The sequence below is a fragment of the Micromys minutus genome (genome assembly GCF_963924665.1).
Source record: "Micromys minutus genome assembly, chromosome: 10".
NCBI classification, from domain to species: Eukaryota; Metazoa; Chordata; class Mammalia; order Rodentia; family Muridae; genus Micromys; species Micromys minutus.
Window position 1 is genome coordinate 2,938,002 of NC_137979.1, and position 23,754 is coordinate 2,961,755.

Below are 23,754 nucleotides of genomic sequence, written 5' to 3' on the forward strand. Positions count from 1 at the left end.
GGCAACAGTGCTGAGAAGAGGACATGTTTGGGTCACCAGTGTTCTTTCCTTGTGTTATAATGAAAACCAACTCTTTCCTCACATACGCTCTCTTGCCACTTCATGGTTTCATCTATGTTGTGCATAGCAATGGCCCTCACCAAATGCAGCCCTTTGATCTCAAATCTCTAAAACAGTGGCTCCCAACCTGTGCATCCTGATCCCTTAGAGGTGTTAAATGACCCTTTCATAGGCCTAAGACCATCCGGGGAAAAAACCCACAAGTGTTTATATTACATTCAAAACTAGCAAAATTAGTTATGAAGTTGCAATAAAAACTTTATGACTGGGGAGGGGTCGCCACAACATTAGGAACTATATTAAAGGGCCACAGCATTAGGAAGCCATAAAAGAACTTTGAACTGTTTATAGTTATCTAGCCTGTAGTATAGCTTAAAAGGACTAAGACACTAAAGAACCTTAAAACACTCTCTGTACAGGATCTAAACAGACACTTCAACAAAAAGGACAGATGGCAAAGTCATACTGAAAGATGCTCAATATCAGCAATAATTTTTTTAAAATGACTTAAAGCCACAATTAGATAGCACTACAAACTCAGGGAATAACTAAGTCTTAAACACTTACTCCATGCCACTGCCCTGAGGGTGCAGATCGAAGTCATCTAGTAAAACTAAAGAAAAGAAGGAAGGAGGGAGGGAGGGAAGGAGGAAACCATAGTCCTTCCTGGGCTTGATTCCCAGTACCAACAAATACTAGGAATATAGGACATGCCTATGGATGATCCCAGAATAAAGGACATGGAGACAGATGAGAAATTCAAAGTCATCCTTGGCTACATATCAAATTCAAGGCCAGTTGAAGCTACCGAAGAACCTGTCTACCAGAAAAATAAAACAACAAAAACCATACTGATTGGTGTCATTTATAGAAATTCTACAAAACACCAATCTAGTACAGAAATAAGGGAAGAGGTGGAGTAATGGCACATTAACAAAGGACTGCAGGTTCTCAGGCGTGACGGCACTAACAGATATCTACAGGCCAGGACAGACCACCTTATTACAATGTAAATAAATGCTCATTTTAAGAACTTATTTTTAATTATGTATAACTGAGTGTCTCTATGTGGATATGTAGGTCCTGGCAGAGGCCAGAAAGGGCAATCAAGCCCCAGTGACAGGTGTTTTTGAGCTACCTCACGTGAATGCTAGAAACTGAAATTGGGGGTACTCTGCAAGAGTAGCATGTGCTTTAACCAATGGGCCATTTCTCCAGCTCCCATGCAGATTTCTGCATGTCAGTTATACTTTGGTAAAACTGTGACTACCCTGGTCTAGAAACATCTCTCTAACATGCCATAGTTAAGCAGAAACTGTACTTCAGGGTGACTGAGTGGCTTAAGACAGGCTAAGATTTAAAAGCCACTTTCTATTAACTACTTAAACATTTAGAAAGATCTAGTTGACACATTAGAAAAAACAGGAATTGCACCTGACCTCTCTGGTTTCCCGGTTCAGTACTGCTTTCATTCCCCACTCCACACCGATGATATGTAAGATGTGAACAAGACAATGCACACATTTCCAGTTCAGTCAACAAAACCTAGAGAACTAGGTATAGTGAACCTACCAAGAAATCAAAGCAACTAACCCACACATTTACAAGGACTTAGAAAAAAGGAAAAGTCCACAGCATGACAGAGAACATTCCTGTTAGCATACAGGATGCATTATTAACCAATTTTGTGCACATAATCATCAAATAAAATAGACTGCCCTATTTATTATACAAACAAAAAGGCAGAAAAACTAGATGTATTAAGTATGTAAAATTGATGGAGAAAAAGATTAAGAAAATTATCATATTTATCTTAATTTATGCAATAACAAAAAAAATCTCCAAAGTATCACATCATAACTACAAATCCACATACCCTTTGACTACTGTACCCTTATCAATATGCCCTTAGATATTAGGAGCAATATAAAATAATTAAATTATGGTACTGTTTGCCAAAAGAACCACTAAAAAGTACCACTTTAAAAAAAAAAACAAAACTTTTCTCGTTCCTTTCCAACCTCTGCCTCAGACCCTGTAGCTGGCCTGACACTGATGCCCAGGAAGAACCAGGCTGCTATCTATCCACCCCTTTTTAAGGAAGCAGTGGTGAATGCCAAGAAAGATATCCACATGCCTAACACGCCAAGCTGATAGACTATGTACGGGCCAACCTACATGTAATGAAGACCATGAAGTGTCTCAAGGCTACATGAAGGAGCAGTTTGCCTGCAGACAGTTCTACTTACGTATGTGTAGTATCTCTGAGATTACCTTCACCTACTGCTGGAGACCATGCCTACCACCCTGAGCCACAGTGACCCTAAGAGTGGCAGGCCTTGGCCCAAAAAGATCCATAGAGTGAGTAAACTGCAAGAGGGGAGGTGGACAGAGACACCTACAAAATAGGAGTGCTGTATCCCCTGGGGCTGACAAGAAAGCTGAGGCTGGCGTCAACTCAGCAACTGAATTCCAGTTTAGAAATGGTTTTGGTGGTGGACATAGCCACCACAGTGAAACTGAAGATATGTTGTACTGAGTAAACTGTAAGTGGAAAAAAACCCACAGTAATGAAATATAGGTATAACATCATCTCATATCAAAAGAGGCATAGAATAACTTACTTGTATATTTGTTTGTTGTGTAACACACTGAGGAGAAGTACAGTGAAAAACAGACATTTGTGGTGCGCCTTATAAGTAGCTTTGTGTGTTCCCTCCCTTTCCTAACTGCTCTCAACCTCAGCTCTGCTTGGCTTCCATCACCGTCTCGGTACTCAGCTAGCCGAAGATGCTTTCCGTAAGCCTGCCAGGCTAGTCAAACCTTCTTAGGATAACACTTCACATTTTCTTAACTACCCTGTCAGAGACTCCTATACTTTATAAAAGTCTGGAAATCTTTACACGTAATCACCTACTCTTCAGTTCATAAAACAAAGAATGAATGAAGTGATGACTTAGAACTCCCACTGGGCTTTCTTCTTTTAGCCTGACCACTCTTAGCTTCTGGAAAAGTGGGCACTGGATGAAGAGCAGGAAGCTCCTAAACTGACTACATAATGATACCTGATTCTCAAGTTATACTTAATAATTATCCAAAAGAACATCATAAAATATTTTTTAAGACTTATAAAGATATGATTCAGAATTTTAATCATGCTCTATTATTCTCCATAGAAAAGTAAACCCAAATAAAATTTATTCAATAAACCCAAATGTTATATGAAAAGCTAATGTGTGGCCTACTTCAAAACTCTTTGAGCGCCAGCAAGTTCAGACCCAAGGCTGTGTCACTGGAAGCGATCTAAGAGCAGCTCTGGTTACTACACTTCCTCCTGCCCTGCAGTGGTACCTCAGAAGGCCTGGAATAAAACAGCTGCTGACAGCTACAAGTGTACCTCCAAAGCAGGCAATCACAGTACTGCTCCCATTAAAATTAGAACAAACGAGACAGACAGACAGACAATTTGGCATCTTCAGGCAGGCAGAATTTTTTTGTACATTTTTTTGTACAAATCCCTGCGGGTACACTGGAGAACAAAGAAAGCAAGCAAAGATCTGACAGTCAAGCTGAGAGCAGGGAAAAGCTGCAAGGACAGAATGGGTGAAGATGCTGCTTTCCAGAGCAGCAGTTCCAGAACCACAAGCAGCAGCTAAGAAGTAAGCTGAAAGCAGATGCAAAGGCCAGAGAGAATCCAAGCCATCTTAAATATTCTCGAGATAAAAGAACTCTAAAACCTTGAGGAAGAAGATCTTGTTAAACTACCAAGATTCCAGCTGGGAGCTAAGAATGGAAGAAGGAGATCCAACAACAGGCAGAGATGCTCACAACCAGTTTCGTCTGGCTCCAGTCCAATCAATCCTTGATTAGGCCACCTACCCCGTCCATAATTAACTGAAAAATACTCAAGTGAATTTACTCCTAAGAAAAAGGCGGCCATGAAATCACTACTTCCAACAATGAATAAAAATACCAAACAACTAAAAGCACAAGAAAAAAAACAAAAAAACAAAAACAATAGAACAAAAGGAAGGAAGGAAGGAAGGAGTCGCACAGAAGACATTCAAGGTTGTTTTCAGATGGACACTGAACACAGTGACTGGGAGGAAATGAAGTCAGCTCAGATTCCTGCCCTCTACCTAGTGCTCTGAGGATACACAGCAACACAGAACCCAGGCAAAAATCTGATGGTCTACTGAGTTGAGATAAAAAATGGAGCTGTGCAAAGATGTGAAGAGAGTCTTCATGTAAGGAATAACCTGGACAGGAAGAACATAGAAACTGACAGAACACAGAAAGCGATCCTTGCAGATTCCAAAGATCAGAACAATCTGATTTTGCAGCAGTCTGAGTAGAAAACCATTTGACTATTGAATTTAGGAGGTTACAACTTAAAAGTAAGCTTTAAAGAAAGCAAACTGTTTCCAAGATATAAATCTACATGACAACAAAATTCAGAGCATTTCCAAGAATTTAAAATTATCCAAAACTCAAAAAGTATAAATCTCTGTACTTTCTATATTAAAATAAAAATTAAATTATGAAGCATACAAACTGGAAGAAATGACTTTAAATCAAACTAGAAATGAAAAAAATGACAGAACCAAAGTATATGCTTTTAAAAGGGAAATGCTATGTAAAGGCATAGAAACAAATTCCCACAACCTTGAGGGAGAAAAATTAGACACTGGGGAAAAAAAATTAGTGAAATTAAGGGTATAGTAATAAAAACTAGTCCAAAAGAAAAAATAAAAGTAACAGTAAATTAAGCATAACTAGTCCAAAAGACAACTTTAAGTAAAATACAATTAAACCACATAACTCCAAAGGGGCAGAGGGAGGAAAGCAGACAAAATTATTTGACAAACAGTGCTATAAACTGTAAACCCACTGATCCAAGGTTGACAAAACCTACTTACCAAAGAAAGTGGCAGGGGGTCGGGTGAAGACCCTAAACCAAAGAGACATCGTAACCACGGTGCTTAAAACCAATGGCACAAAAACTTAACTACCCCAGAAAATGGACCTAGACACAGAAGGGCAGGAATGACTGTAGTCTTAGGAAAAACAACTTAAGCAAGAAGGGAAGGAGCATCTTACTAACAGATGCAAACCATTAACTGATAACTCTTCTTCCCTGCACAAACTATCCTTCAAATTAGCACAAAATAATGAGTCTAAAGAGACCTGTCACCAAACTTTAAAAGAACAAAACCAACAAGAATCTGCATGCCTCAAGAGTGAACAACACTGGAAAACCTAGGTGGATAAAAGCTTTGACATTTAAAGGAATAGTATCAGCATACAGTGAGACTTAGAACTAGGACACATGAATAGAGTTTTTAAAACCATAAAGTCATTCATTCTGTTTGATATGCCAATGATGAATAAAAATGAAATTCAAAATAAAAACAACATCATTTACATTTACACTAGAATAAGGAAAAGTATGAAATTCCAGCCCATGTTCTTGGCTAGGACCCAATATTGTCAAAATGTCAGTTCTTCCCAATATACATATTCAATGTAATATACCAAATCCATTTAAATTTAAAAATGTCTGTCCTTGTGGTTGGAAAGATGGCTGCACGGACTTAACTCCAGGGGTCCTGAGTTCAAATCCCAGCAACCACATGGTGGCTCACAACCATCTGTAATGAGATCTGATGCCCTCCTCTGGTGTGTCAGGAGACAGCTTACAGTGTGCTCATATAGAATAAATGAATAAATCTTTAAAAAAAAGGTCTGACCTCAACTGTCAAGAGAATGAGAAGACAAGCCATGAACTGGAAGAAAATACTTATAAAAGGGTACATCTGGGGATGCAATTCTGTAGAACACACATGGCATGCATGAGGCTCTGGACTTAATCTCCAAAGTGAAACAGTAAGACTGAGAGACTGTCTGGTTTCCGTGCCTCAGTGGGAGAGAAAGTGTCAGGGTGGGGATGATACCCAGGGGGCACCAACATGCTCACAGGAAAAGGGGAGATAGGAGAAGGGTTTGGGAGGGGGTCAGGAAGGAGATACTGAGTGGGATGTAAAGTAAATTTAAAAAAAGAGTGAGCGAGACATCTGATTAAGACTTGTGTTAATTCCTGTTTTGTTCTCACCATGCAGTTTAAGGGGAGAGGTTTGCTCTTGCAGTGTCCTCAACCCTTTAATACAGTTCCCCACGCTGTGGTCAATCCGGCCATAAAATTATTTTTGTTGTCATTTTTCTGTTATGAATCATAAAATAAATATTTTAAGAGACAGGTTTGCCAAAGGGGTCACAAGCCACAGGTTTAGAATGACTACTCTAAGGACCACTCCAGCACAGAAGGAAAAGACATGGCGGCAAAACTCAGAAGCCAGCACAGCATCTACTTTTCAGGAAAACAGAATGAAGAGAAAATGGAACCACACCAGATGTAAAGCCTCACAGCCCTTTCCCATTTCCTCCAGGACAACTCCACCTCCTAAAGCCTACAGAACTTTCACACCACCAGCTAAAGACCAAGTACTCAAACACAGGAACCTAAAAAGGGACATTTCACATTTAAACCACAACAGGTGTCATTAAAAAAAACTACAAAATACCAGGCAATAGTAACATGAGCCTTTCATCCCAGCACTCGGAAGGGAGAGGCAGGCGGATATCTGGGCACTCAAGGTCACCATATACTACCACAATGGCAGAACTCAAAGCACTGACGACACCAAATCTAAGGACACTGCAAACAGGAACTCTTGTTTACTCTGTAGACAACACAGTACTTTAGAAAATTGGGAATTTTTAGTTTGTTTTGTTCTTTAAGCTGTTGAGCAGTTTCTGATAAAAATTAAGCACACTCTCGGCATGAGTGACAACCATGCTTCTTGGTCCTTAGCAAACCCTACCAAGCAGATGTTTGTGGAGTAGCAACATGCAAAATGCCCAAACCTGGAAGAACCCAAGATGTTCTTCCTAAAGTAAGGAAAAGCTAGTGGTACTTCCAGACAATACAGCATTCATTACCCAGAGCTAAACAGAATGAACTCATGAGCCATCAGAAGTGGGCATGATGGTGTGCACTTTTCCTGCCAACGCTCAGAAGGCAGAGGAAGGCAGATCTCTGAGTTCTAAGTCAGCCCCGAATAGGACACAGAGAACCTTGAATAGGCAGAAAAAGAACAGTCCCTAACTTTAGGGTGTGATGCATTAAGAGTGAGAGGAGGGGTTTAAATTCCAACTCAAACCGATTTCCACCAGCCCTTCCTGCTCCAAAGTACTCAACATCTGTAAAATACAACTGTTGCTCATGTATGCATTAGCATTAGAAAACCTAACTTTCCAGCATACCTCTAGACCATAAACTCATGTTAACATGTCTTACCACTTATTTCAAGCTCTGCCCAATGTGATTTCTTTCCATTTGCTGCTTCCTCAGAGGACATAATTGTGTACATCCTCCGAGGGTCAGGGGGCTCGTACTTTTCTTTGGGCATGCCTGTTAATAAATGAAGAAAAGAAACCAATCAGTACATACTGAAAAATTAAATAAACAATGTTTTTTAAAAAAAAAAACAGACATATTAGGATCATTAAATAGATTTGCTACCAAAAAGAACTAGGAGTGACATGTAGAAATGAATTTTACTTCTAGGATATGGCTGATTAAACTCTGGAGCTAATAATAAAGGTGTGACAGTTGAAAATTATAGCTCTTAGCTTGAGAAATGTTCCACTGGCCAAAAAGAAGAAAATCTGAACATCACGAGTAACCACAACCGCATCAGTATAAACTGGATGAATCCATAATTTCATTTTTAATGTCTTTTACTTTTATCTGTTTGTATGTGCACACACACGTTCATGTACAAACAGAGGTCCCATGCGTGTGGAGGCCAGAGGGAAGCCTGAGGAAGATAATCTCTCCTTCTACCTTCTGGGTCCCAGGAAATCATGCCTAGGTGCATACACTTAGTAGCTGCTTAGAATACACTGTTACAGTATCACAGTGCTTGTTTAAGCAACTTACTCATATCCCCAAATACAAGAATGCTGTTCCCAATTTAGACAGCAAAGAGATGTAGTAGCTTTCTTTGACTTAAAATATAAAAGTTCTCAATTTAAAAAATAAGTTTCTACTAGCTTTACAGTTCAACTGTTACTAATCTATTATGCTTACTTTAGAAATTAAACATAAGTATGTGCACGTGGGAGAGTTGGCATACAGTATACACAGGATTTGGTATCATTCAAGTTTTAGGGACCCACTGTAAATCCAGAATGGACTCCACTGTCACATTGGGGAGGAGGAACTGCTATACTTCTCTCTGGTATACCAGCCAAACTGCTAGGATTAGTACTCTTGTGCCTTGGTGACACAGAGTAAAATAAGCATTTCTTAAACATTAGCCACTGTGGTACAATCAGAGTTCAACTAATATGCCAGACCAGATGACTAATGGGCAGGTAGTGCATACAGTATGGATCAGGTATAGTTCATTTTCTGGGTCTAGGATAGCACAAGTATTCATCATGTACCTGAAATGGCTTGCAATCTAAAACTTATGAATAAATGCTTATTTCTGTAATTTTTCCCTCAAGATACCTTGGCTGACCTGGAACTAGCTATAGCTAGCCCTGCAGACCAAGTTGGTCTCAACCTCACAAAGATCTGCCTGCCTCTGCCTCCCCAGTGCTGGGATTAAAAGCATGTACAACCATGGCTTTTAATTTACTACTTATTATTTTTTAGAGTAAGAATGACCACAGACAAATGAAACTTTAGAAAAATAAACTACCAACAAAACAAAATTCTTTATTGGATAAACAGTTGTAAATATGGTATAAGAAATAATACAGCATGAATCTAGGGCATTTTTCAGTGTCAAAAAGCGAAATCTAATGGGATTTTCATGTCAATACAAGAACAAGCTAAAAGGAAACCTTCTCACTGGTCATAGTGATGACTTAGTGAAAAAGAATCACAATTATAATAAATAGGCTAAAGCACAATTAATGAAATGAGTACTCCAAAGGAAAACTGCTAAACCAAGGTATTAACATGATACCCCATGCACTGCAAGAAGCATAATGTAGAAGAAATAATAGTGGAGAGATACTACTCGAATACCTACCAAGACAAGAAGGGGTGGGGGCAATAAGAGTGAGAGCAAGTAGCACAGACCCAGCAGGCCAGCTAACCACTGTGATGTAGAATGAGCAGAGAACAGCTAACTAAAGAGAAAGGCTTACCTAGTTATCCCTTCAGAAAGGAAAGGCATTCAGAGGAATCAAACTTCAACTAAAGGAAAGCCCCACTTTACAATAGAGTAACAGCTAAAGGAGCCTGACTCTGGCTAGTCTAGAGATGGTTCAAAGGTTAAGTGCCCCGTATGTTCTTCCAGAGGAACACAGTTCAATTCCCAGTACCCACATGCTGGCTACTAACTCCTGCTCCAGTGACTCTAATGTCCCCTTCTGGCATCTGAAGCCAAGAGGCACACAAGTGGTGCTCAGACATATATGCAGGCAAAACATCCAAACATATTAAATTAGATAAAAACCTGCTGAGGTTACAAAAAAGACCCTGTCTCAAACAGATAAAATAGCTAATATTGTAAATGAAATATAAAAGATTTAAGTCAAGTTATAACAATTTTAACCCCTTATAAACATCATTCAGGCAAAAAATATAAGCTAAGTTAAAACCTTTTAGCACTGAATAGAAAGAACACTAAGATAACACTACTACAAACTACTTTCAGAGCATAAACTGGAAAATATTCTGTTGCCCACATCCTTGTCAATCCTAGTAATCTTAACAGCAGAGAACCAAGCATCAGGTAACTTAATGTGCTGAACTATGAACATTTACCTTGACTGAAAACTAGAGGACTTGGCCAGACAACACCTCAAAAGCAATTAAGACTCACTCCTTCCCTGTGGCCCAGATTTTCACAGAAATCTGAAACTAATTTGATACAGATGAACTATGCTTTCTTTAAGGAAGATTTCTTTATACATTCATTCATTCAGAAAATATGTGCTGAAAAAGTTTAGTGTGTCAAGCACTCTGCTGGTATTAGAACAAAAAATAAACCAGAAAGCTTTAACCTACAGAGAAAACCGAAAACGCCATAGAATTGTGACCATACTCTGGCCCTTTATTTTTACTGCTTTATTCCTTCATGGTGATATGCACTTTTAGGATTACAAATGACCTATAGACCACTCTCAAATTATTCTTCCTAAAGCTGAGTTCTATCTAATTATACTACATTAAAGAGCCATCCTTCATTGCATAGCTTAGATTTACTCATTTTCAGAGACCATTCTGAAATTGTGTCCTAAGAGACTAGAATATCTCATGTTTCCAATAACTCCGTATCAAATGTACTGCATAGCTCATTCATTTCTTTCACCTTACAATAGGAAGAGAACAAAATAAAAAGTTAAAAAAAAAAATCAGCCTCTTGATCTTCCACTCTGTCTTTTCTCCTATGACGTGTGCCCAGTTTTCCAAGTCAAAGTGAGTATTCAGACTCCAATTCTAAACCAAACTTGTCACCAGTTCTGCCTTAACCCCTTCCGATCGTACCTGGTTATTTGCAGTCTCAGAGCTATTTGTTCCACTGTCTTCCTACCTTCACTCACTCTAGACAGCATCTCTGGTGACTGTCCCAAACTAAATTTTATTTGACTCTCACTGTACCTGAGACAAAATGTTAAATACAGTTGTCCCAAGGTATCTGCTTGGGATTGATTCCTAGATAACTGGTTCTAGGAACCCAAATAAATACAAAACTTCCAGGATGTACCTTATTAAACACACACACACCTCCAGATGACTTCTAATCTAATAAAATGTAAGTGCTATATGGATGCTACAACACACCATCTGAGGAGTTGGTGGAGCATATTTTTATAAGTCCAGCATCTAGCAAGTTAGGTCACACTCAGTCCATGTTTATATGAATAAGGGGGAAAGCTGTGATAGTTCAAAAAAAACAAAAACAAACAAACAAACTGGGCTGGAGAGAGCTCAGAGGTTAAGAGCACAGATTGTTCTTCTAGAGATCCTGAGTTCAAATCCCGGCAACCACATGGTGGCTCACAACCACCTATACATAAAACAAATACATGAATCTTAAAACAAAAAACAAAAAAAACAGAAGCTATGGCCCACCTCATCAGGAATATGAAAAAATTAATACCTAGGCTTCAAGTGGTGATGGTGAAATCCAGAGAAACCAGACTAAAAGGACCTTCCTACTGTCCATAGGAACTAGGAATGCCGGTTCTAGGATACCCTGAGATAAGAAGCAAAGGTCAACAGGCATAATAGGGAAACTGAGCTGTGCTGGTAACTGCCACTCTCTGAACTAGTACATGAGCTCATTCTCACTGCCCTCAAGCCAAGCGCACTGCTGTAGGTCTCTAATACCATGCAGAAGCAGGTAGACTGGGGTACACAGTGAATTCCAAACCAGCCAAGGATACAGTGAGACTGCCTCAAACATGTAAATAAATAGAGAACTTTTCAACCCTAAAGATATTGTAGACCTTGATACTCAAGACTATTACTCTCCGTACTCAAAAAGGAAAATCTAGAGAATGAGAAACAGCTACTATGCAAAGTCTGTATTACCTTAATTTTAGTACTTCCAAAATTGTTGTAGAGTAGACTAGTTTTTCTCCCCTCAATGCTGATACCCTCACTCTCTCATTAAGACCTAATGGTCTCTCTAACCCATGTGCATCACATAACCAGAAATTTCCACTTCACCGTGTCCTGAAGGTTTTCACCCAGTCTCCCCATTTTTACTACTTGCTTCCTAAATATGTCACACAACTCTCAATGAACTCCCACCATCTACAGAAAGACGCTCTAAGATTTTAAGAAAAGTAGCCAAGGTTGTTCCTGATTTCTATCCACAGCATCCTCACATAGTCCAAGTTGTGTGTGAATTAGCATGGACACCCTGTTGCTTTCTCTCAAATACCCTAGTCACCTGACAGCCCTTACGCATCGTCTAACTTCAGCTCAACTCCTCCAAAGCTTCTCAGGCAAATCAGACTCTTCCTAAGGACACAAAAAATATCTCTATATTTCTAATTACCACATAACCTGCTATGTTTATCACTCTGTCTTTCTCTCTGCACTACTGGAAACTCACTCTGAATTGAGTATTTTCAAATTCTGTGTTCAAGTTTAATTAGTTCATCTATAAAACACTTGCTTGGAAAAAAATGTGAATTTGTTCCAACATGACTGACTTAATACTGAATAATCACTGCAAACTTCTCACTTGTTTATGTTCTATTTTAATCTGTGAAACAAACATTAGACAAAGATAGAAAACTGCCCCAGGTGAAGTGAGCTGTACAAAAATACGTAAGACAGGAACACTAACCAGTAAGTCAACTCCTTCCCTGTTGTGGACCACACCCATTCAACTTCAGTGTCACAGTTTTCCAGACTTTCAGGTAACTCTCCTAGCAATTCAGAGTAATTTAACAGGAGCAAACCCCATGGATGTGCAGCTCAAATAAACGAGGTGTTTTTTGAGGTTAGATACAAAATTGTTCTAATGCTGACCTACTTCTTAGTCACTTAACATTAAAAAAAATTACGCTACCATTCTTACCAAGTTCCTGTTCTTTTTAATGTTGGAGTGTTGTATTCCAATTCCACTTCCTCCCAAGCCCTGTGATTTCCACACAAAACCTGTTACAGCAACTTTATTATGAGTCCCTCGGCTTCAAAGTCAATATTCTACTTCCAGGAATTTAGAAGAAAAACTTGTCTTCCCCTAGCTTTTCACAAAATACCTACTACAGCCTAGCCATCAGAATATTCCCAAACAACCTGATTCTAGTGTGTATGAGGCTAACTGCTCCAATCACTTTCTCTAGCCTGTCTGAGCTCTAGAAAGCAAAGTCCACAAACCTCAAGTTTCATGTGTGTCACTTCAGGGCTTTCACTGCTTTGACTGCTTTCAATATCTCAAACACCAACGTTCTGATTTGACACGGCCCAATATTAGAGCAATTGGGCAGTCTTCGAGCCAAAAGGAGTCACAGACACGTATCAAAAAAGTCACTACTTGTATTATTTCAAATATGACTTCAATTTTACTTGCATGGGCTTTATTCCCCCATGCTGATGCCCAGTTATCTTTAAAACTTTTTTTCTTGCTTTAAAAAGAGAAAAGAAAAATCAGACCCTTCTTTGCTAAAGGGGAACAAAGCTCAGCAAACAGTCCTTCAAAATCTAGGCTAGACACACCTTTTGTGAAGTTGCTCTCAATTCACTCCCACTGTTCCAATAACATCTTATGGTAACTGGCTTTACCCCCAAACCTGATACCTCAATCTGATCACTGCTCCTTTTGTTTAGAGTGACCCTTCCCCAGCTCCGCAAGCTTCTGCACAGCATTACTTTTTTAAGATTGCACCACACCCTCGTTTGTAACCATTCTCCTGTTCCTTGAAGCATATGTACACCCATCACTCCTGAATAGTCTTCTCTGAATTCTCGTCATCTATCTCAGGAACAGCAAATGCTATTCCTCAGTGTGCAATTCATCCACAATTTATAAATGGACCACAGAAAAGTAAAGCCCGAAGAGTAAAGTTAAGGCAGCCTGAATCCACCTCCATCTTCGATTCAAATCCTTTTCTTCTCTAATTCCTTACTCAAACACCAAATTCTCCTGCGCTCCACTGTACTCACAGGTACACGTCATACACACTACACTTCGGGCTCAGTAAGCACTTCATTTTCGAGGAGTGGTTATTAAATCTCATCTCCTTGCAACATGGCTACCTCCATGCCTGAGTAACAGGTACAATTAAGAAAAACTTGATTTTGTAGAAGCTAAATGGTTTAAAAATTGTTTCTTCTCCACGACAGAAGTATAATATATGTGTGTATGCATTATACCTTTTTAGCTGGATATATGTGGACATTCAGAATAATAAATAAGCTTGAGCTTCCAGCCAGTGGACCTTCCTCAGAGAAGAGGGTTGCATGTGTTCTGAAGATATTGCTGCCCCACATGTGAGGACCAAAGGATACTCCAAATATTTATTCCAGTGTGTCTTACGTATATTGTCCTTCTAGGCTGCACTGAATGAAAAACTTAAGCATGGGGCAATAAACCTTTGACCTCAGCACTCCACAGGCAGAAACAGGAGGATCTCTATGTTCAAGGACATATGTAAAGAAGTTCCAGGCCAGCAGGAACTGTATTTTTTTTTTAAGTTAACAGGGGTTCAGTGGGATGTTTAAACATTAACCAAAATACTAGTTAAAACTACATGCATAGTAGGCAAATTCCTATAATGCCTTTATTTGTAGTCAGGTCCAAGTTCTGTATATCAACTTGTCTGTTAAGAAAAAAAAAATCCCAGCAACCACAATGCATCTGAAATTACACAAGGATTGTTCGAGAATTCTCCAGTCTCACTAGAAAATGTCTACCACATACTTTTTGTCCATATTAGCAAGCACCTTGTGCACCTACTGAGAAATGGCCACAATGACCTACTTAAAGTAATATTTACTTGTTAAAAACACTCCCCTTCCTTCTCCAAAACCCAAATACTTAACAACTGTATCACCCTTAACATCGGTCCTTCACAAAGACACAAAGTCTTGTGACTACCTTTGTAACTGCAATATCCTGATCCAGTCACTCCAGGCTTGTTTCCTCAGAAACGGTGTCAGAGAATTAGACTAGACCACTGGCTCCTAGTAATTTTAATTCTAAAACGTATCCTAAAAATCGCCAGCTTCAAAAGCCTGGCAGCAATTACAAATAAAGCCAACTATGCCTTCCCAATCTTTTGACCAGCCTACAGAACTGTTATGGAATGGTGGAGAATTGTAGGGATGTGCAGAAAAAAGTGCTATTACACACCGAATTGTTTTTTCGTTTAGTCTCCAAAGTTAAAATTCCAAACACAGAGAAGAATTTAGACCTAGCAGTAATTCAGGCAATATACCTGTACAACAGGTTTACCTGTACTCAAATTCAAGCAGATTTAAACACAATAAAAAGATGGCCCATTCACAATGTTGTCACTTGCAGGAACAGTTACAAGTAAAGAATTACAGTTGCTTATAAGCAGTCTCTGAAGACCGTGTCAGGGTAGAAAGAGTCAAGGCGAGGAGAAAAAAAATGTTACCAAATAACCACTGACTTTGAAACATGAAAAAGCTAAGTCTGCTTTGGTTAAACTAGGAAAATTTTTCTTGGAGAAATTAGTCCTGAGTCCAGTAATCTCTACATCTGATAATCACTTCTTTGGCCACGTAATCCGCCCCGCCCCTAACAATATCTGCGCTAAACTAACTTTAAAATACTTTAGGAGGAAAAGGGTGAGCATTAAGCGCGTCCACGGGGTGCCAAGTTCCAACGCCGCACAGCGCGCCACCCCGCACAGCCACTTCTCCAAAGTTGCCACCGGTTCCTAGCTCCTCGTCGCGGCACACCAGCACCTCTTGGGGCGCGTGACGTGAGCCGGGGGTCCGAGAAGACAGGGCTCACGCCACCGCCCTCGGTTCGCCGCCACACTGCCGCCAATCAACACTCCCCCCCCACCTCCCCCTCGGACCCCGGCCGAGCCCGGGGGACTCAGCGCGGGGTCGCGATCGCCGTGTGTCAAGGAAGGGGACGGACAGACGTCACTCCGGGAACTACGAAGTTGTGCGCGAGTGCGCGCTCGGGGTCCCCAGGGCACGACCCCTGGGGGATGGGGCAGCGCAGGCAGCAGAGCCTCGGCGGGACGTCGCTCGGGCCCGTCGCGCTCACCTCTCGAGCTGCGCCGCCTTCCTCCGCCGCTGCCGCCGCCTCCTCCCGGTGAGTGCAGCGGGGTCTGCCCTGTGGAACCACCATACCAGTCCCGCCCGCTGCTGCAGCGCCGCCGCCGCCACTCCTCAGCCGCCTCAGCCGCCGCTCTTTGTTCCCCCTCCTCAGCCGCCCGCCTCGGCCGCCCGAACCCCACGAGCCGCCGCTACGCTCTGCCGCCCTCTCGGACCCCGGCCTCGCCCTCCTCGCCGCGCCGGCCGCCGCCTTCGCCTCCGCGCCGTCGACGCCGCCGCCACCGACGCCGACGCCTCCTCTTCCGCGCCCCCCTCGTTTTCATTGAAAGCAAACAAGCATCATGGCGGCGGCCGCCGTCCCCCTCCCACCCCAGCCAGCGAGCGCCCCGCTCACCGCCGCCTCTCCAACATCCGGGCTTCTCATTGGCTGACGCAGCCGGACGCGACCATCCCGCGTCGGGTGGGGGTGTGGCTCTTCGCAGCTCGACGCTTTAGCCCCGTCTAGGTCCCCCCGCGTCTCCGAGCAGTGAGCCGGCCCGGCGCGCTCCTGCCCGCCCTCCCAGCCTCTCTTCCCGCTCTCTGCGCCTGTCCTCCGCGCCTTCTGCTTCCTATCCTAAAGCTGTTCCTCCGCGGTTCAGTTGCTCTTTTTTTCTCGTTTGCTTTTCTCTCCACTTTACCCTTGAATTTTTTTTTTCACCTCCTCTTGATTTACTTTTCCTTGGCCTGCCAATCATTTGGAAGCACAGATAAGATCTCAGAAGTTTAACCCTATCCAGCATCTTGACAAAACTTTTAATCTTCAATAGTCAGCTAATTGTTCATGTCCTAACTATGCAGAAAAAAAAAAAAAAAAAAAACTAATAGGCAGTTTTTGATAATAGGGTCCTAATTTGAGTAACGAACTGTGGCTGCATTCAAAGGCCAACAGTCTATTCAGGACAAACTGGTTTCAGGTAAACAGGAAAAGGAATGGCTGATTAATGATACTTACATCAGGAAAAAAAATAGTTGACTGGTATTCTGGGCACAGGGATTCATCAAGCTCCTCCTTGTCGAGTCAGCGTCATAGTGTATGGGCAAGAGTAACACCCAACAGACTTAAAATACACTGGCGCTGTAGGCTGATGGGTATAGTGTGAAGGAAAATCGCTGCCCCTACCTCCGTGGCAGAGCAGCCCAAAAGTGAGCGTGAAATGGCTTCCAGGAACTAACAAGGAAAAAAGTAAATAAATGCATGTCTCTCACAGAAAAGTCCATCTTGAGTTCCAGGATGTGGGACTCGCACGGCTGTTGCCTAAGGCAGAAGAGAACTGGGTGGCGGGCAAAGCCCTGAAGGACAAACAACCTTCCAAGAACCAGACGTTCTGTTCAGGGCAGTTTGTGTTTGCCTGGCCCCAGCATTACCTTAAGATCATCACTGCCGGCTGTTTGCCAAGACACTAGTGCCATGAGACACTGGAAAAGTTAAGGCAACGGAAACACAGATCAGACGTGAGGAATTAGTACTGACTAGTGCAGACGAGCTACCTGAAGATGTTCTAAGCCCCGACCTGCGCAGGTTGTTCAGTGCTTATTTTATACAAAGAGTACAACCAGACTGAGGGGCCGGGAGAGTGAACAGCCTGCTGGGCTGTTCCCATTCCAGTGCTGTGCTCTGGGAACCTGTGCTTTCTTTTTGTAATTCATCTGCCCAAAGTGAGCTGCGCTTTTGAGAGTGACCGCATGCCTCCAGAGGAGCCTTGTTGTGTAACAAAAACCTTAGCCTCATGAAGCAGCAATTCTATTATAATCCGGGAATCAGATGCTTAGCTAGACAGTTCTACTGGTCTCACTCATGCCTCACAGAGGTGGTTGAATGTTGGCTATCTGGCACGTTTGTGTCTCCTAATAAAGCCCCCCACCCAACTACGTTGGGAGTGTTTCCTTATGCCTTTGTGGATGATCTTCAGTTGGTGGTCATTCTGGATCACTATCAGGGCAACTCTGGAGCTAAGGGGAAGAAGAAGAATCACTCAGGTCTTCTAAAGCAACCGTCTTTCTCTGTATTCCATGCACCAAGCATGCCCAAGCCCAGTGTGGGTTTAAGAGCAGAGACAAGCCAGGGAGCAGTTGTGTGCACATAGCCTGGTACACTTATTCAGCACCATTAAGGTAGACTAGCCCTGCAAAGACTGTGGTTCCCAGGAATGGATGTTCAAACTGATTACAGTAGCAGTTGCCTAACCAAGCCAATCCTGACAATCCTGACAAACTCAACTGCCAAAGAACCAGAAACAGATTCAAGTCTGAAAATCTGGCACGTCCTCTAATAAGGTGGAGGCTTGGTGTTCAAGGACCATTGCTGACAACCTGAGTCCCTTATCTGTGTGTACTAAGGACAGTAATATATCCTTACCATCTACCTCCCCTTCTCTGGGCTCAGGCCCACAGTTTTCTTCAGTTAGAATTTGGTATTATAAAGTTACAGGTTTCCATCGATCTTCACATTATTTATTATTTTTAGGTCTAGAGAATTAGACTTCATTTCATTCAAAATTCAGTTCAAATAGCTTTAAGGAAAAAGAAAAAAGAAAGGGAATTAGTGTCCTCAAGTAGCTTTAAAGGCCAGGAAAAGCATCCCCTTTGGGTTGCTTAATTTGGGAACTAACGACATTCTAAGATCTAGTCTCGTCCATGGTGACCACATAATCAGAAGCCACACTGAATCAAAGTACATGTCAACTTCTACAGGGTTTAAGACCAGCAAGAAAACGAGAGCTTGTTTGGGACCGGACTTCATTTCCATTCCTGAACTAAATACCACCTTCAGGAGAATCTCTTGCCCTGACCAGAAAGAAATCGCTCCATGCAGTTGGGCTGGATTCAGAGGAAATGGAGGGACTAGGTGGGGGCAGGGAGATGGAGATGAGAAGACGCTGTTGGGAAAGAGAAACATAAGCAGAGGAGCAGGAAGACACAGAAGCCTAAGGGTTATTCTCTCTCGAGTTCCTAATATTCAGAGACCCATGCTAACCTCTTCTCTTCTCAACATGTCTGATTTGTCCTGGTTTCACTCCTAGCAGGTAGAATTGAGAGAGGATGCCTGGAAGCCTTATAAACCAGAAAGCGGGACTTGTGCTGTGTGCTCAGCATGCTCCCTGAAGACTTGCCTCAGAAGATCAACCAGAACAGGACGAGCAGCAGGTTTGTTTCTGCTTCCACCTATGTGCCACGGTTTCAAAACAGCAAGCTAAGTTTCAATTACCATACAAAAGTTACTAGGGACTTGGAGGACACCTCAGGTGTGCAGCACTTGCCTATGATACACAAGGCTCTGGCTTGGATCCTCACTAGAAATAAAGAAAAAAGAAAAAAGTGTTAGTCATGAATTTGAGGGGTAACTTAAAAAGCAGAAAAGCATGAAGAAGAAAGTGTGTCTCACCCTGGTTCCCACCCCAACCACACCCCAAAAAGCTGAGCGTTTGGATTTGGATTTTTGGCAAACCTCAAGCTTAGTAGCCAGATAAAAGTACTTACTCCCAAGATGAGAAGTACTGAGGTGTTCTAACTCCCAGCGGTTTCGTGCCCTAAGGTTTAATACACGTGCTGAGAATGTCTTGAAACAAAGTGAGTTTTAAAGGTATGCCAATCACATTCCAAATAACATGCCTGGTACATCTTTGTTTCACCACCAGATACCATTTCAAGCTAGTAAACCTGTCAACTTTTGGCAGTGGGTGCTTCTGGAGGGAGCAACGTGAGGAGATCATAGCTCCCCATAGGGGGTGAGAGCATTTCCTTGTGCAAGCATGAAGACACCACCATCTTTCTGACCTCTTCATAAATGCAGCACGTTTATGTGTTCTCAGAAACGTTGGCCCCAGCAACCAGCAAGTGATTTGGGATCAGTTTTGATGTGTAGGGCAGAGGGGTTGGAGTTCGGTTTGGGCAACGCTGGAAAAGCCCAGAGATTCCTTCCACCTCAAATGTGAGATACCGACACCTATAAGTGATTAATGACCGATCCTCCCCTGGGTGAAGAGCACTTTCTGTTACGTTGCTCCTTATTACAAGATATGAGGTGTTAGAGTGACGGCAGGAACCTGAACTGGGAGTCTGTGATGTTTGTTATGGAGAATTCTCCAAACTTATCCATCGCCAAAGACTCTCTTGAGCTTGTTTTAGACGGGGTCTCATTATGTGGATGGCCTGAAATTGGTTATGTAGGCTGAGAAGGAGCGCACCACCATACCCGACTTATTTTTAATTATGTTTATGAAAGAGGGTGAGAGAAAGAGAGAGGAGGGTTTTATATATGGACACATATGCCTACAGAGTCCAGAAGAGGACATCAGATCCCCTGGGGCTGGAGTTGCAGGTGGTTGTGAGCCACACCCAACATGAATACTGGGAATTGAGCTTGTGTCATCTGGAAGAGCAATTCGTGGTCATAACCACTGAACCATCTCCCTAGCCCTCTTCATTTTATTATTAGTTTTAATCATTTTTATTCAGTTTATGGGGGTGCCATGCCCCATGTGTGGAGGACGGTGTGAGTGTGTTATTTGTTCTTCCATCATGGTCATCAGGCTCACAGGCCGGGACTTTGAGTGCCCGATCCTCCTGACTTCCTCCTGAGTGCTCAGCTCACAGCATGCAGCACCACTGGCTCATGTGGTCCCAGGTAGCAAACTTAGAACCGTACACATGCTAAGCGCGACAGCTAACCTTGGTTGTCAACTTGGCTACATCTGGAATCAACTAAATCCAAGGAGTTGGGCACCCAGGGGGATTTTCTTGATTGGGTCATTTGAAGTGGAAAGACTTACCCTAAAATCTGAATGATTTGAGGTCAGAAGACACACCCTAAGTCTGGGCCACACTTTCTTGTGGCAGCTTATAAGAAGGACATGGGAGAATGAAGTTTTTGTTTGTTTGTTTGTTTGTTTTTGGTTTTGTTTTGCCTGTTTGCCCTCATTCTTGCTGGCAAGCTTATCTAACCTGCTGCTGAGGCATCTCTTCCCTGGTAGTAGACCCTACTTCAGGATTCCAGTGAAGACTGAAAGACCACTGAGCCACCCAGCTTGTGGACTAAACAACTACCAGATTCTTGGCCCTTCTTCAGGAGACAACAGTTGTTGGACTGGCTGGACCACAGCTTGTTAGCCACTCACATATACTATATATGAGTCATATACTATATATATATATATATATATATATATATATATATATATATAGTATATATATGCTATATGAGAGAGAGAGAGAGAGAGGGAGAGAGAGAGAGAGAGAGAGACTAGTTCAGGAAGCTGGAGCTGGCTTGGCAGTTAAGAGTAATTGTTCTTGCAGAGGATCCGTGTTTGATTCTCAGCATCCACATGGACTCACATCTGTCCATAACTCCAGTACCAGAGGATCTGATGCCCTCTTCTGACCTCCTTGGGTACCAGGTACACACACGGTACAGAGACAAACATTCAAGCAAAACACTCACACACATAGTTAAATAAATCTTTAACATATTCTTTCTTCCTTCCTTTCTTTCTTTCTTTCTCTTTCTTTCTTCCTGTCAGTTCCTCTAGAGAGCCCTGACTAATGTACTAAGCATGCATGCACTTAACTGAGCTACTACAAGCCCTGCCCACAGACTCAGAGTTTTTATCATAAATGTTTTATCGCAAATACTCAGTATCTTCAGCTTTTCTGCTTAAGTTGATACGGTCATATGACTTTTCCTGATGATTTTCAGATACTGAAACACCTTGTGTGACTGGGATGAGCCCCAGTTAGTGGAGGCACGTTATTCCCTTTGCACATGCTTAGATTTGGTCTGCCAATGTTTTCATGCGTATATTTACATAAGTTAGGAGAGATATAGATCTGTCTTTTTTCTTTCTGTGCTATCTTTATATGAGAGTACACTGGCCCATAAAATCAGTGAAGTGCCCCTCTTCTACTTGAAGGAACAGATTTGGTGAAGGACTTCATTTCAGCTTGGGACTCCTTTATCTTTCTCCATCAGTTTTCCTTACTCTGCCAGTTTTTGTTGCCGTGGTGAAGATACTTGAAGTAACTTCCGGTGGCTCATGGTTTCAAAGGTTTCAGTACATGGCTACTGGACCCATCACTTTGGGCCTGGGATGAGGCAGATCGTGAGCATGTGAAAGAGGAATTCATCCACCTAATGGTGGCTAAGAAGAGAGAAAGAAGAGTAAGGGAACAAAATACATCTTTCTTGGGCACAACCTACTGACCTACTTCTCTAGCTGGGCCCCACTTCCTGCTTTGTACCACCTCCCAATAATGACATCACATGGAGAATCCATGAAAGATAAACCCATCGCTTAGGCCATAGTCCTTAGGAACAAACTGTTCCCCAAAAGTCTACCATATAGTTGGGCCATGTTTTTTTGAAATCCATTATTCTATTCTTTCTCTTTTCAAGATTTAGTTCATTTTTCTAAATTTGAGTGTGAGTGAGTGTGTGTGTGTGTTTGTGTGTGTGTGTGTGTGTGTGTGTGTGTGTCCCTGGAGCTGTCTGACAAGGATGCTGGGAACTGAATCTTCTGATGTAGCAGCACACACTCTTAACCACCAAGGCTTCTGCCAGCCCCCAGACTACTTACCCCAGCACAGCTGTTGAAATGCTGGGACTAAGTCGGTGATTTAGATGTTTGGGTTTTGCATGTTCCTCCTGTTAACTGTGTGTCTGACGGCTCATCTTTCGTTTGTTTTGTTGTGCTTTGCCACACCTTCCTATTGGCTGCTTGGCCCTCCACATGTTCCCGTACAGTTGTTGCAGATATGTCCCATTGTAGTTTTCTCGTGCCCATCGTACCCACAAACTACCTATCACAACCGACTGCTGTCATTTTGGTCCTTTATATCCTTTGGCCCATGGGGTGCTAGAGGTGGAATTCATGGTTTTTGGGGTACCAGATACACGGTCTACCAACGAGCCCCACCATCCTACTTTAACTCATAGGGAAAAAAAGAAAAAAAAGGGGGGCGGCTGGAGAGATGGCTCAGCGATTAAGAGCACTGACTGTTCTTCCAGAGGTCCTGAGTTCAAATCCCAGCAACCGCATGGTGGCTCACAACCATCTGTTATGAAGACAGTGTCTGAAGACAGTGACAGTGCACTCACATATATAAAATAAATAAATCTTAAAAATAAAAAAGAGAGAACTCATGCAGTGAAGAGTCTGTTACATTTATGTCAGTTTACCCACCTCATTGTGTTTTCCTCTGAGGAGGGTCAGCTGTCATTTTCTTCAGTTCCGGAGAGCTTCCTTTAGCCATGTTTTTAAGGCAGATCTGCCTGCCAGTGACGGAGATCCTGCAGGTATTCAGGCAGGGAAGTGAACCCACGAAGAGATGAGAATGAAAACTTGGTTCAGATCGACTTTGTCAACCTGGATCAGACTTCAGGGAGTTTAATGCCAGGCAGTTCGTTGTCAGCATATTTAAAACACAGTGCAATCTGGGAAAAAATGTCCAGGCAACAGTCATTCCCATTCCAGGTTTCTAGGCAACAATCATTCCAATTCCAGGTGCTCAATAAAGCTTAAGGTGTGACTACTTAGAAACTCATTTGCAAAGTACAGGTGACCAAGACAGGGAGGGAGTGGGGAGGCTCTGTAGCTGAAGGGCCTAGAATCTAGTGTGCTCTCTGACGTCGTTAGATATCAGCAGGCTATAATGTACCTGTGACACATGGTGTTTTCTATCAGCTGAGAGCTAGGGAGTCTTGGATAGCGTTATGGAGGAGTTGGGTGAGTTCTGCCTCTGTAGCAAAAGCTGGGCGAGGTCTGCCTCCACAGATAGGCAAAGGGGTCATCAGCTCATTAACAGTATCTACTCCCAGCCCTCTGGGTGGGGAAAAAAAAAGATATGTTTATCTCCGCCAT

At 42.3% G+C, this 23,754-nt stretch overlaps 1 protein-coding gene across 2 annotated transcripts in view; it reads right to left on the reverse strand.

Moving 5' to 3' along the window:
• CNOT6 (CCR4-NOT transcription complex subunit 6) overlaps positions 1-16,160 on the reverse strand; it is a 38,437-nt gene extending 22,277 nt beyond the window's left edge. For both annotated transcript variants that reach the window (XM_080922539.1, XM_080922538.1), the window contains exons 1-2: positions 15,852-16,160; positions 7,418-7,531 (exon numbers count right to left, since the gene is read on the reverse strand). In XM_080922539.1, coding sequence (XP_080778665.1) covers positions 7,418-7,529 — 112 coding nt within the window. In that variant the 5' untranslated portion in view covers positions 7,530-7,531; positions 15,852-16,160. The remainder of the gene's footprint in view (positions 1-7,417; positions 7,532-15,851) is intronic.
• Between the last annotated feature and the right edge of the window lie 7,594 nt (positions 16,161-23,754).